Source organism: Cervus canadensis, chromosome 29 (assembly GCF_019320065.1).
Source record: "Cervus canadensis isolate Bull #8, Minnesota chromosome 29, ASM1932006v1, whole genome shotgun sequence".
Classification (NCBI taxonomy): domain Eukaryota; kingdom Metazoa; phylum Chordata; class Mammalia; order Artiodactyla; family Cervidae; genus Cervus; species Cervus canadensis.
In genome coordinates, this window is record NC_057414.1 from 2457517 (window position 1) to 2471912 (window position 14396).

At 34.5% G+C, this 14396-nt stretch overlaps 1 protein-coding gene across 1 annotated transcript in view; it reads right to left on the reverse strand.

Moving 5' to 3' along the window:
• The window catches only part of TMEM135 (transmembrane protein 135), a 249725-nt gene that overhangs the window by 68025 nt on the left and 167304 nt on the right, over positions 1-14396 (reverse strand). Inside the window, exon 6 of the mRNA XM_043452729.1 lies at positions 10470-10516. Coding sequence (XP_043308664.1) covers positions 10470-10516 — 47 coding nt within the window. The remainder of the gene's footprint in view (positions 1-10469; positions 10517-14396) is intronic.

Here is a 14396-nt window from a genome sequence, read left to right on the forward strand (position 1 = left end):
TCAGTCATTTACACTTGTAATAGTTCATATCCCTTGAACTTTAACAAGCACATGCTTCAGAATAAGTAAAAGAAATACTGCATTTGATAACAAAACCTTTCTTTCTCATCCTTACAGGTATTATTTCTGCTTTTCCAAATAATATTAAAAAAGCAACAAATTTTTGAGACCTATATTCTTTCAAGGTGAAAACCACATTAGTCCAGGTCACACTCATTCACAATTTTTCTAATAATAAAATGTAACAGAAGGCTGTAAGAGATATAAGCTAAAATCCCAAAGGCATAGATAATAAATTAAATAATCAAAAACTTGAATGATGTTTAAATTCTTAGGTCTCAGGTAATTTCCATGGGATTGGCCAACTATAATAAATCTCCCTATATGATTCACACCAGTAGAAACATCATTCATACCAGTAGAAACTGCTGGTGATTTTACAAGATGAGGTGAGTCTCATCTTTTGTAAGAATCCCTGAAAATATCTTATAATGACTCCCTGCAAGGAAGGCTCGTTCAAAATATCAGAATTGGGAATGATCCAATCCAAAAAGCAATTTTTAACACTCAAGGAAGAAACAGAAGTCAAGATAGCAATTATGCTTCTGATACTAGAGCTTGATGTTCTTGTGATAGAAGAAATCAGACAAGATAAGCTCAACTGCTCTCCATCATGTAACTCTGAGTATCATTCTTCCTCTGAACACGCCTAAGGAGCTCAAAACCATAAGAATTACATACTCCATTTCAGTGAACAAATCACTTCAGAAAGCATTTCAGGGCAGCTGGGATTCACAGGTCCTGGACAGTAACAAGCAACTTACTCTCGAAGGCCTGAGAACCCAAAGCTATGTTCTTCTTTTATTCTGCATTTTAGGATGACAGGAACATGACAAACAAGCCAGCACTCAGTCACCAGCAAGGCCCCACCAGGACAAAGAGGCTTTGTGATTGACAAGAGAATACAAAAAAGGGAGGAGACCCACTTCTTCCTTCCTCTAGGGAAGACTGGTTGAAATTTTAGAACTTAAAAGCTTCTCCCATTTCCACTAGCTCACCTTGCAAGTAAACACCTTCCTGGTTCAGTGACTCAGTCACACATTGAAACAGAATCTGTGCTGAAAATTGATAATGGTAGAAAAATATTGTTTTACTGTGAATTTCAGTTCATGACAGCTGTGATGTCCCGGTAAGCTGTGACTGAACAGGTGTAGCGTGAAAAGCAGCCTCCATACATGGATGTGTTGCTATTTGAAGCTTTAAGGATATAGACTGGAATAAATCCAAATATTCCCAGTTTTCACTATCTGTGATTTTGTTGTAAGAAACAAGTGCTCCGGCCTGGTGCACTGGGAAGACCCAGAGGAATCGGGTGGAGAGGGAGGTGGGAGCGGGGATCGGGATGGGGAATACGTGTAAATCCATGGCTGATTCATATCAATGTATGACAAAACCCACTGAAATGTTGTGAAGTGAATGGCCTCCAACTAATAAAAAATAAAAAATAAAAAAAGAAACATCTAGAACAGATCATGAAAGAGGAAAAATATGATACGATATTATACAAATATTGATACTTACTTCTATGCCCTGCTACTCATTTCAATAATTTTTTATGTCAAGGGCAGTGATTTTGAAATTCCCAAAATAAACAGAAAATACAGCAAAATTCTTCTTTCAAATATCATCAATATCAATATATAATCAAATATAATCTATGAAATATATACTCAAAATATAATCAGGTTGGGACATAATTTATATTTTCAAAGACTGTAAATATAATTTCCATTCAAACTAAAATGGAATGTATTAGCAGTGGACTTCATAGATATTTAAAGTGCATTCTGGTGATCACAGTCTTTAAATGGTGATGTATGATGTTTTATTTTGATCAGCGGTAATGCATCAGACTTACACTTGAGAATATATTCACTAAAAGCCAAAACATTTCAGGCAAATAAATTTATTTCCATTCTCCAATCATGTTTTCCTCCAATCAATAAGCATGTTTGTTATTATACCTCTGCATATATTTCTGAAATCAGTCTTTACTGGCGATCATATAAGACTTTTTAAAAACTACTCTTCAAATGTTACTACCAAGTAAAAGTCCCTAGGACAGCAAGGAGATCAAACCAGTCCATCCTAAAGGAAATCAATCCTGAATACTCATTGGAAGGACTGGTGCTGAAGCTAAAGCTCCAATATTTTTGTCACTTGATGCAAACAGCCAACTCATTCGAAAAGACCCTATCTGGGAAATATTGAGGGCAGAAGGAGAAGATGGCATCAGCAGATGAGATGGCTGGATGGCATCACCGATGCAATGGACATAAACCTTGGGCAAACTCCGGTGAGGGACAGGGAGGTCCGGCATGCATTGAGTTGCGAAGAGTTGGATACAACTGAGCAACCAAACAACAACAACCTAGTAGAAAAACACCCAAACTCTTAAGTATCAAAGGCAAATTTCAGCCTTACTAGGACAGTGTTGTAATAATGATCGCATAAATACCTGTGGCTGCCACTGTAGCTTCCTTATTGCTGCCCATCTAATTCTAAAGGGTCTCAGAACTAAGAACATGCACACTTTGAACTGCAGTTCTGACAGTTCTGGAAGAGGCAGCACGCTTTGCAGTGCATTGATCCGCCATCCTCCATGGGAGCACTCCTCCCTAAGATACACCTTAGAACAAGAAAAGTCTCCTGACGCTCTCTCTCAGTATACGCCTATGTGCCCACGAAAACAGTAACATCCCTGAGAGGTGACAACTGGAGGAAAGTTTAGTGATTTTCACACAAGAAACACCATGCCACTGTGCAACAAAGCTCTATTTCCAGGTCAGATTTTTTAAAATAATAGCTTAATTGATAAAATTAGCATATAACTCACTATTCAAAGTGTATCATTCAATGACTCATTAACATATTCACAGAATTGTGTCACCGTTATCATAATTACTTTTAGAATATTTTCAGCACCATAAAAAGGAAATACCAATTAGTAGTCATTCCCCATCCCCCGTAAGTCCCCTAGCCACAGGCAACACAAATCTACTTTCTATCTCTATGGATTTGCCTATCCTGGACATTTCCTGTAGATGGAATTATACAATATATAATCTTTAGAGTTCAGAGTTAAATAATATGTACAGCTAACATTTACTGAGAGTTTACAATGTGGCAGTCATTTAACACTCACAGTGATTCCATGAGGTAAGTACCGTTATTATCACATTTAAGACAAAAAACCTGAGGGACAGAGAGGCTGAGCAACTGATCCACGAGCACAAAGAACTCAGATGGACGGGGGGTTGAACTGACACCGCCTGGCTCCAGAGTTCTTGCTTGTAACCAACTCTGCTATCCCAGAGTGTCCCTTGATTAGCTCGAGGAGAACTCCAGTAGAAAATATTGGAAACAAATCGCCAGGCATGAAGAGAACAGTGAATTGTCGCATTCCTTGTAACTGGTAAAACAAGCTTTAAAACTTAATTGCTTCCAATCTGAGTGTTTGTATCAGCAAAGTCCAGTCTAAGAACTTTCTATGATCAGTAATAAATGTCATTTTTACTCATGAAAATAAAGCTGCAACAAGTTTTTGAAAGGCAACTGACCACTTCTGACCTGTGTCCCACTAAGTCCTTACTTTAGTAGTTGCATTTTAAGTTCAGACCATTTCTCCATTCACTATTACCCTTTGCCTTCTAACAAAATCAATAAACATTAATATATGTTAAAAATTTTTAAGCAGTTTCTTTATCTAGGCATGGGTATCTCAAAGGCTAAACAGGCAAAAAGTGAAAATAGATTCGCCACAACTTTCATCCACAGATGGAGCCCATTCACTGAAGAGGCAGAATAATTTTCTCCTACCCAGAATAAAGTCAGATAACAGTCATAAGCTTTGCATTCTCAGAGGAAGTGATTCACAACATTTATGAACCCATGCTTTCTATTTGCTTTGAAGAAAGCAACATTCCCTATACTGTCTCTTTTCATAAGACAGGTTTTGCATTTTTTGGTAAGCTGACTGGTTCTATTTGCCAACTATGTTAGTACCCTGTTTCACCTGCATGTATCTTCTGAGGAACACTGGTTTCACAAGTCCATGTCGACTCACTAACAATTTATCTTTCAGGAATGACAATGAATTCAGGAAGCCATAAAAAGCATTCAATTTTTCTATTTCTTATCATTTCTGTCTATCAGTCCTCTTTCACTTAAACTGTGTGAAGCTTTCAAACCGAGCTTCAGTTTCCTCATAGTCATTTGTCATGATATCTCTCAGAGAAGTAGGTTTCACAATCTAGCCATGTATGTAGACATTTTGGACTGGATCCTAGACCATTCCTCTTTTCTTTCCCATTCCCTGATGTGCCAATCTCTCTTGCTTGTGCAATCTTATTTTATCCACTTAAGTTTTCTCATAATCTAGTCTCTCTTGATGGGCTTCCCAGGTGGTGCTTGTGGTAAAGAACCTGCTTGCCAATGCAGGAGATGTAAGAGGCGTGGGTTGGATCCCTGGGTCGGGAAGATGCCTTGGAGTGGGGCATGGCAACCCACTCCAGTATTCTTCCCTGGAGAATCCCATGGACAGAGGAGCCTGGTGGGCAGTTCATGGGATCGCAAAGAGTCAGACACGACTGAAGCGGCTGAGCAGGCACGCACCATCTCTCTTACCTAAATAGATAAAGAAGGAAAACGAAAGAAAAACCCTCAATCCTATAACAATTTTCCCTATCCTTCTCCTCTCAAACTCATTCTACTTCGACATCTCACATTTTTTACATTTTCTTTTTTTTTGGTTGTGCAGTACAGCTTGTGGAATTTTAAGTTCTCTAACGAGGGATTGAACTCGGGGCCTCAGAAGTTAGAGCTTGGAGTCCTAACCACTGGACTGCCATTTTTTTAAAATTTATTTAAAAAAAGTTTCCCAACTTTATTGAGAAATAATTGACAGATATCGTTGTACTTAAAAGTATATAACACGGCACATTTATTTCTCAATCTACTATTTCAACTCAACTACAGAAATTTCTCAACAGGTTACCACTGAAATTTCTCAACCAGGTTGCTAGAACAAAATGAACACTTCTTTAACCCTTGCTTTACTGGATATATCTACAGCATTAACAGTAAATATAATTTCATTCCTCAACTTCTCTATTTTAATTAACTATCTTCCCTAAGTTTAAAAACAACAAACACTTCTCAACTCTATTTTTACTAAGATAACAATCACTGTGCTCGGTGCTCACATGTATTAGTCCAGTGGTCTTTTTCACTGCTAGTGGTTATCCATTATTGGGGCAAAACAGCTTTTAAAAATGAAATAAACTAGAATGGAAACTATTCAAATGTATTACATGTAGTAAGGTTATATATTATTCAGGGAAATTTGTGTGTATGCATAGTCACAATTTAAAATACGGTTCTTGTTTTGAGTGCCATCCAAAAAAGTTGGAAAGACATTGTTTGTTATGTAATCCCCACAATCCTACCTATGAGGTCCATACAGCAATTTACACTTTTTAATAATGAAAAAGCTGAGGTATACAGAAGTTGTATAATTTGTCCAAAGTCAAACTGCTCATATGACAATCAAGAATAGCCTCTATTTATCTCATGAACTCCAAATAAATGATATCTGTATTTCTCTATGTGAATGTCTTAAAAGCAACTCAATCTCAGTGTTTACAAAACTTGTATGTAATTTTCACATGCTTTCTAATATGCTCACTTTCCAGTGTTTTGCTCTTCCTCCTGTTTTAGATAAATTTACTCTTCATCAAGTCATAACCATAACCTTCAACGATGCCCTCACCATTTCTCTCCTGAATAATTGCCTTGGTGTCCTCCCATTATCTGGTACTATGCCCCCTCAAAACCCCATTCACTCTCACTCAGCATTGCTGGAACTGATCTCCTTGAAATAAAAATCTAATTATTTAAGACAAGCTCCCCTGAACCTGAATGCCATATATAATTTTCTAGATTGGATTTTTGTGTCATTTTAGATAATAATTTAAAAATACAGAAACTTACTGATATTTAAAGGGTTTTTCAAAAATCAGTAAATGGCTGAGAGACCCAGATCAAAAGTTTTTACTAGTTGTTATTTCAAAGATATGACGTTTATATAAACAGATTCAAGGATAATCAGAAACATCTTTCACTCAAGAACTGCAGGGTGTCCGATCAATAAATAGTGTCGCTTTCTTAAAAAAAAAAAAAAAAAAATCTACATCCATATGTTGAGACTAATGAAATATTATAGTTTATTAATGTTGGCCTTCACAGAGTAGTACAAATTCATGGAATAGCAGTCATCAATACTGTTCCTAAATATGTATAAAACACAACCACAATAAACTTTAATTTGCACTGGTTTTTAACTAAAAATCCAATGTTTATAGCAGATTAACATATGTCTGCTATGAATCAGTCATATATAGTCTGTAGATTATCTGCTATGACAACAAGTCTGAGCTGTTCAATCTACATGTTTAAACAAATTGTTGGATTTGTTGCTGCCTTTGCATAGGCAGGTGGAAAGAATTTCTAGCTAGGTACTCACTAAGATGGGATCAAAGTTGTCATAATATGCTTTATGATACTATTTTAAATTAAAGAAAAATGAAACTGGATTACTTCATTTTTCTAAAATATTAATGTTCTTTATACACAGATCACTAATGTTGACAATAAAACAGACAAAATAACATTTAAAAGTTGTGAGCAGGATTAAGCATAATAGTTTTGTTGCAGTGTCTGCATTATTGTTGATTTTTTTCCTTTGTTTCTCAATTAAAACAAGAAAGAGCAAGCGGTTCAAAAGAAACTTTATTTTCTCCACATTGACTATTGGGAAGATCCTAAGCAAGCCTGAAATCAATAATTATGATAAACCTTTTACTTGAAAAAAAACTTACATTGCTTTACCCATAAATACACTCTTGGAAGTAAAGAAATATCTTAAAGAGATGCATTTGACAAAACAGTCTATGAAGTTTTCAAGTATGACTTCTGCTTGGTCTGAATTGATAGTGACAGACACTATCTCAGGCAAAGTTATGACAATAACATACAAAATAATATAATGCTTAAACAAAAGAGGCACAATCATTATGAATAACTGGAACAAGACTAGAACTCTCTCTTCACATACTACCTTTCCTACCTTGACATACAACCTTCACATACCATCCACACCTTTGAAGTGCTCCCAGAATTTCATTTGAATGTAAGCTTTATTTCTGGGATACCAATTAAAAGTCAAGATCACCATGTATGATGGGGTTTTTAAAGTGTCTTTAACATTAACTTCTCATTTTGGTATTAAATTCTTATTTAAATGCTTCCTTCTCTGCAATCACTCTCTGTGTTTTTCATTCTTCTAACTTCATTGAGGCTTTCAATGGCTAAGTCAAAGATCTTTCTCAGTAAATGTCACATTGCACTTGAAAATATATGGGTTATTTTCAAATATCTTTTGATATTGATTTCTAACATAATTTCACAGTGACAAGAGAACAGACTCTGTATGACTTCAATACCTTTAGACCATGAAATTTTTGTACGTTGTTTTATGTCCGTGGATATGTTCCAGTGTCTCCTAGTTTATAGTCTATGGAAACTTGAATAGAATTTGTAGCCTACTGTTGTGTGAAGACTGTATAAATCTTAATTATGTTAAATTGATTCATAGTGTTTTTCAGGCCTACTATATCCTTCTACCTTTCTGTATATTCATTCTATTAATTTTTGAGAGTTTGATATTGAAACTCCAACTAAAAATCTTAATTTATCTACTTAAAAAAAAACTGTAATATATAGTGGAACTATATGTAACTTTGTTCTGTATTTTCCAAATTTCCTGTAAATATGTTATCATACTTTCATAATTTAAAAAATACAAAAGATAAAAAGAGATCATCATGTATGGGATAATGTGAAAAGACCTATACCTATAAAATAACTAAGAGCTATGCAAAAGTAAGATATTTTCACTACATATTTTAATAACCATGGTTTCAATACTATGAGCACTCTGCTGTTTTTTAAGTAAATTCATTTTATAACTGTCACATCCTACGTCACTGTAAGAAAATACTTATGGAACTACTTTCTAAGTTCTTTCTTTAAAAAAACAAAATTGGCAAATTTTCTCTGTATTGAAATGGGGTCTCATTTCCCTTTTTCCCATTTATGGGTTAGGATAAAAACACAAGTTGACTCATTTCTAACACAAAATGTTTTCCTTATCCTCTTCTTAGTAAAGGTTACCATAAACGGAAACATAGGGACAATATTATTTGATATTTACTGATCTAATTTTATGCAATTAGAATTAAAGTAACTGTTAATAAATGGAATAAATAAGTCCTAAGATATCTGTATTTATAATAAAGCTGAATTTCAAAAACAAAATATTCAAATGCAATTGGACTTGCTAACTGCTAACTTGTTTGTGCATTCCAAACACATGCTAGAGTTCAGACAAACATATAACACTGTTTTCTTTGGTTGCAGTATGTTATAAATGGTTTTATTTTACCATTTACCAAACCTCTTTTGTTGAGTTATTCAAACTAACTTCTGCCAAGAACACTAGGAATTTGGTGATAGTGCTTCTTTTTGGAGAAAAACAACCCCTTTCCTCAGAAAATGGAAAATGTTTATCTTGGCACTAAAACCTTGTATTGAGCCTTCTGGAAAGTATTTTAAATTGTTGTTTTTAACCTAGACTTTGTGACTGAAACAGGAAAAGGTTCCGTAGCTCTGCACCAAAATACATATTTATAGGGTTGATCTTCCTTCTACACCAAAAATACTAGTTTGATGGTAGCAGTTTTCAAAGTACAATATCCTAGGACCCTGACTAACACTGGGCACTATCACTATATTCAACACATTTTTTTTAAACCTCAAAAACTTCTGATGACTAAGAAATGCTAAATGTTGATCAAACGTGCTGTCTTAAAGTGCCATATTGGGAAGGACTGTTTCACTGAACTACATGGGTTTGGTAGGAATTCTCACACACACAAAAAACTTTACTTGATATTGTACTTTCCTCCTGTGCATGCCAAGAAAAGATATGTTTAGTTTTTATCTTTTTTTTACATCTCTCCCACTAGGTATCTTCAGATTAGACAGAGGATAAAGATAAACTACATGAACTTGTAATACTTTCCTAATAATGCATCTGAATACAATTAAGGTTTTAGAAACTGATAAAATGAAAGTCATTGTTCTCAACTCCCATACCACACCCCTAAATTACCAAAATATAAGAAAGCGACTATAAAAGTTGTAAAGTAGATATGAAAGTATGTTAAGAATAGTAGGTCGTATGATTTCACAAATGCCCCCATGTAGCTGCACTGATTTCTCAGTTGCTAATAACTGTGCACTCCATTATGAATAAGTCCTCCCCACCTTAAAAACTTCATCCATTTTTTTCCTTCTAACAGCCTGTCCATCTTTTACAGGAAAAATTAAAGCAACATTGTCATTTTATATTTGCATGTAACATTTTTATAATGTCAGAAGAAGTTAAAAGTATATCACAGTGCTTATCAAATATTAATAGAACATTCTGACAGGAAATTAGTTGTTTAAACATTTCTGCTATGGTTGAATTGTTTTAGGTTAAACAAAAAAGATCTATCAAATACATCTCACTAAAATCCATAATTGTCTTTGTCAATCACTATAAATTTTAATTTTGAAAGACTTGTACTTCCTGTTGTGATGGAATTCTGCCTATATCATGAAAAGTTAAGAAAGAAGTCTATTCAAATGAGTGTAATAAGAGTGAAACAGAAAGGAATTACTGGTACTACTTCAAATGAAAGAGTGGACTCTTCCTAATCAAAAGTCTTACTCCCACACTGTTGTGTTTATGCAACAATGACAGACACCATATCTATTGGCATTACAATTTTGAGCCATTCAAATACTCCCCCACATTCCTGAGAGTTCCAGTGTCAATGAAAAACACAACTTTGACATCACAAACTAACTCAATGTTTTACAGACCGTGATTAGTGTGCTAGGTTACCTTTGCAGAAGACTTAGATTAAGCCCTACCATCACTTTTCTCTCATTTAAATTTGAAGTGTTGATTGTTTTATAAAGAGAGTGATAAGTATCCAAAATAAGGGTCAAAAAAGCAAAATTTCACTTATCAAGATCTGAGGACTATTAATTTATACATTCAGCTTTCCAAGATGAACTTACAAGCATAATGTAAAAAAATCACATCTTCCTTCCCTCTCCTTCTCTCTTCACTAAGAAGAAGTGACTTATCTCTGACCACTCCAGAAAACAAAACAAATCAAACAAAAATTCATATCATTTATGGGGAATAATAATTTAGAAAACACGTTAGTTATACAGATGATTTTTAAATTACCAAGGGAGAATTTTTTCTGTTAAAGTAAATAGATAGAACATACCTGAAAAAGAACATGTACATGGCAGCTGTGATGCAGAACAAAAGGACCTATAAAAAGGAGATAATACATTACTTGCAAAAGAACACTGACATCATCATTTGTGTGTCTTATCAAAGCAAAATCCCCACTATTAAACCTTATAACTGAAGCGATGAAAAGGTGTACAAAACCAGTCATATACATATCACATTCCCTACCTTTCAAAAATTTATATCAAGGCATAAATGAGTCTGTATATTTACACATATACAAATAAATAAAACTACATAACTATACAATATATATGTGCATATATATACATATTTAGATATATAACACTATATATACATGTATGCATGTATATAGATTCAGTAGAGGGTAACAGGGTTCAAAAAAGAATAGCCAATTGTTAAAATTATATCTAAGAATTCCTGAAGAAGTAACTAACCCAAGAACAAAGACAATGGCTTTTATATAGTGAAATCAGCAGAAAAATCATAAAGCTTATCAACTATTATATCAAGATAACCAGATTTTAAAATATAAAACACAGCCCAGTTGACAACCAATTATAATCAATAAAAAAAGCCTCTAAAAATATAATCATCCTGTATGGGATATAGACTCCCTATTAAAAAAATTTTTTTTTCTCTAATAGCAAGCATCAGAACACACAATAAATCTGGATTAAAGAAGCTCCCTTAAAACACATCACACTAAACACAATATACTAAGACGTATATGAAAAGAATTCAAACCCAAGTCCTGACCAAAAGCTTAGTTACACCAAGAAAGTGGATCTCCCATAAAATTGTTTTAAAACAATAAAACAGATGTAAAATGTGTTCCTATGTCAACAATAACAGTGTAAACTAAACACAAAAATTAATGTCCTCACATCACAAATGACAAGTGAACAATCATCAACTATTAAAGACTGACCACAAGGAACCACAAAAATGGTACAAAATCGTATTCAGCTGTTCCCAACACAAATTCTAGTTGACCTAAGGAAAGTGTAAAAATTACAAATCAAGCTTGACAGGTTGGCCACCTCGGCTTAAGATGTGCATTATAAACACAAACTGAATGACTTAGAAATACATGAGCCTACCAACCCAAAAGAGGATGGGCATCATGCTCTCTGATTTCAAACAATATTTCAAAGCTATAGTAATCAAAATGGTATGGTATTGGCATAAAAAGAGAATACAGAATGATACAGAATAAAAGGGCCCAGAAATAAACCCATGCATACATGGTCTATTGATTTATGATAAGAATACACAATGGGGATACAACAGTCTCTTCAATAAATAGTATTGCAAAAATAGGATAGACACATGCAAAAGAATGAAGCCGGACCACTATCTTACATCACACACAAAATTAATTCAAAATAGATTACAGATTTGAATGTAAGGCCTGAAACCATAAAACTCCCAGAAGAAAACATAGTTGGCAAGCTCCTGGACATGGGTCATGGTGATTTTTAAAAATCTGACACCAAAAGCAGCAAAAGCAAAAACAAAGTGAGATGGCAAACTAAAAAGTTCTGAAAAACAAAGGTAACCATCAACAAAATGAAAAGGAAACTTGAATAGGAGAAAATAATTACAAATGACATAATTGATAGCTAAAATCCAAAATATAAAAAGAACTCCTACAACTCAATATCAAAAGAACAAATAATCCAATTTTAAAATGGTCAGAAGATTAAATTTTTCCAAAGAAGACATATAAATGGCCTACAAGTACATGAAAATATGCTCAACATTAGGGAAATGTACATCAAAACCATAATATGATATCATCTAACACTTGTTAGAACGGTTATCATCAGAAAGACTAAAAATAACAAATGTTGATGGGGATATTAAGAAAAGGGAACCCCTGTGTACTGTTGGTGGGAAGGTAAATTGGTGCAATCACTATGCAAAACAGTATGGAGGCACCTCAAAAAAGTGAAAATAAAACTGCCATATGGTCCAGCAATTCTACGTCCAAATATTTATCCAAAGAAAATGAAAACACTAGCTGTAAAAGACATACATGAAGCACTATTTACAATAGCCAAGATATGGAAACAACGTAAGTGTCCATCAGTAGATGAATGGATAATTAAACCAAGGTATACACACATACACAGACACACAGACACACACACACACACACACACACACAGGTGGGGGGATACTATTCAGCCACAAAAAAATGAAATCTTGCCACTTGCTTGCAACAATATCGAAGGACCCCAAGGGCACTATGCTTTAAGTGAAATAAGTCAGTCAGAGAAAGACAAATATCATATGATCTCTTCCGTGTGGAATGTGAAGAAGGAGGAAGAAGGGAGAAAGAAGAAAGAAGAAAGACAGACAGAAATTTGAGATCACAGACACCGAGAACAGATATGTTACAGATGCAGGAGAGTGCTGGAAGAAATGGGGCAGCTGCATTTTTTTTTTTTTTTAGTTTAAATAAATTTAATTTTTTAAAAGGATGTGTGTGTTAATCACTTAGGCATGTTCGACTTTTTTGACCCCCATGGACTGTAGCCCACCAGACCCCTCTGTCCATGGGATACTCCAGGCGAGAATACTGGAGTGGATTGCTATCTCCTTCTCCAGGGGATTTTCCTGACCCAGGGATCGAACCCAGGTCCCCTGCACTGCAGGCCAATTCTTTACCATATGAGCCAAAGGGAAGTCCATCCTTTTAAAAGGGTGGGTATCAATTACTAAAAAACAAATACTTTTATTAATTTCTTATAAAATATGAAATATTTCATTATAAAGTATATAAAATCTAATAAACATGCACACACTCTTCTCTCCTATCTCTTTCTTTTCCTCTCCCAATCTCTCGTCTTTAAAAATACCTTATCCAGGATGCATAAAGTTCATGTCACTGTTTTTGAAAATGTGACAAAGCATAAAGAATAATTTTCAGTTACTGCTTAATCAATTATAAAGTCCAAGTGAGTTTGTTTACTGGCAATAATTTGCTAGCCAATGATCCAGATCAAGAAACTCAATTTTTATTTCCCTTTCCTTGAATCCCCTTGGGGCAATGCCAATCTTCCCAAATGCTCAGCATTTCACTGTTTCCCTGCACAAGTCATTATCCCCCTCACAGACTCCATTCACAAACCACTCTGGAAGTGTCACACAAGTCCTTCCTACATTCTCTATCTTCTCCAAAGAAAACTTCCAAAAGCCTCCCTCAAAATGTTGCTATGCTCTATCCCCATAGGCTAGACCTATCTGTGCTCACATGAAACTAACAATTATCTTCATGAATAATACATCTGAAACTGGGAAAGAATATAATGTTTAAGAACTCAAGCTCTGGAATAAGGTTTGAATCTAATTCTGTGTGACTTTTGATGCTTTCTAATGAGATGGAAGAACTTGGAGCCTATTACACAGAGTGAAGTAAGTCCGAAAGAGAAAGAGAAAGATCATATATTAATGCATATGTATGGGATCCAGAAAGATAGTACTGATGTCCTACTTGCAAGGTAGCAACGGAGATGCAGACATGATGCGTTTTTTATAACTTCCCCTAAAATCTTAGATCCCTTATTTGTAAAGTGAGTATATCACCTCACTTTGAATTGTTAGGAAGATTAAGTGAGACAATACTTGCAGTGTCAGGGATTTAGCAGATTATTTTTATTTTGTTCTATTATTCATGAAAGTGATGTAGGTATAAAAACCTCATCCAGAGACAGAGAAACCTAGAAAGGTTTTTAAAACATTTGTTTAAAAGCAAGTGGACTTTGACCTTATGAAATCTTCTCAAATCACCAATATTTGAAGTTCACTTTTTTTTTTTATTAGTTTTAAGACATGAAAATCTGTGCAAGCAGGAGGAAATGTAAGGGATATTATTAAAGTACAACTGATCAACTCATTCAAGAAATATTCACACATACAATGCGCCAGG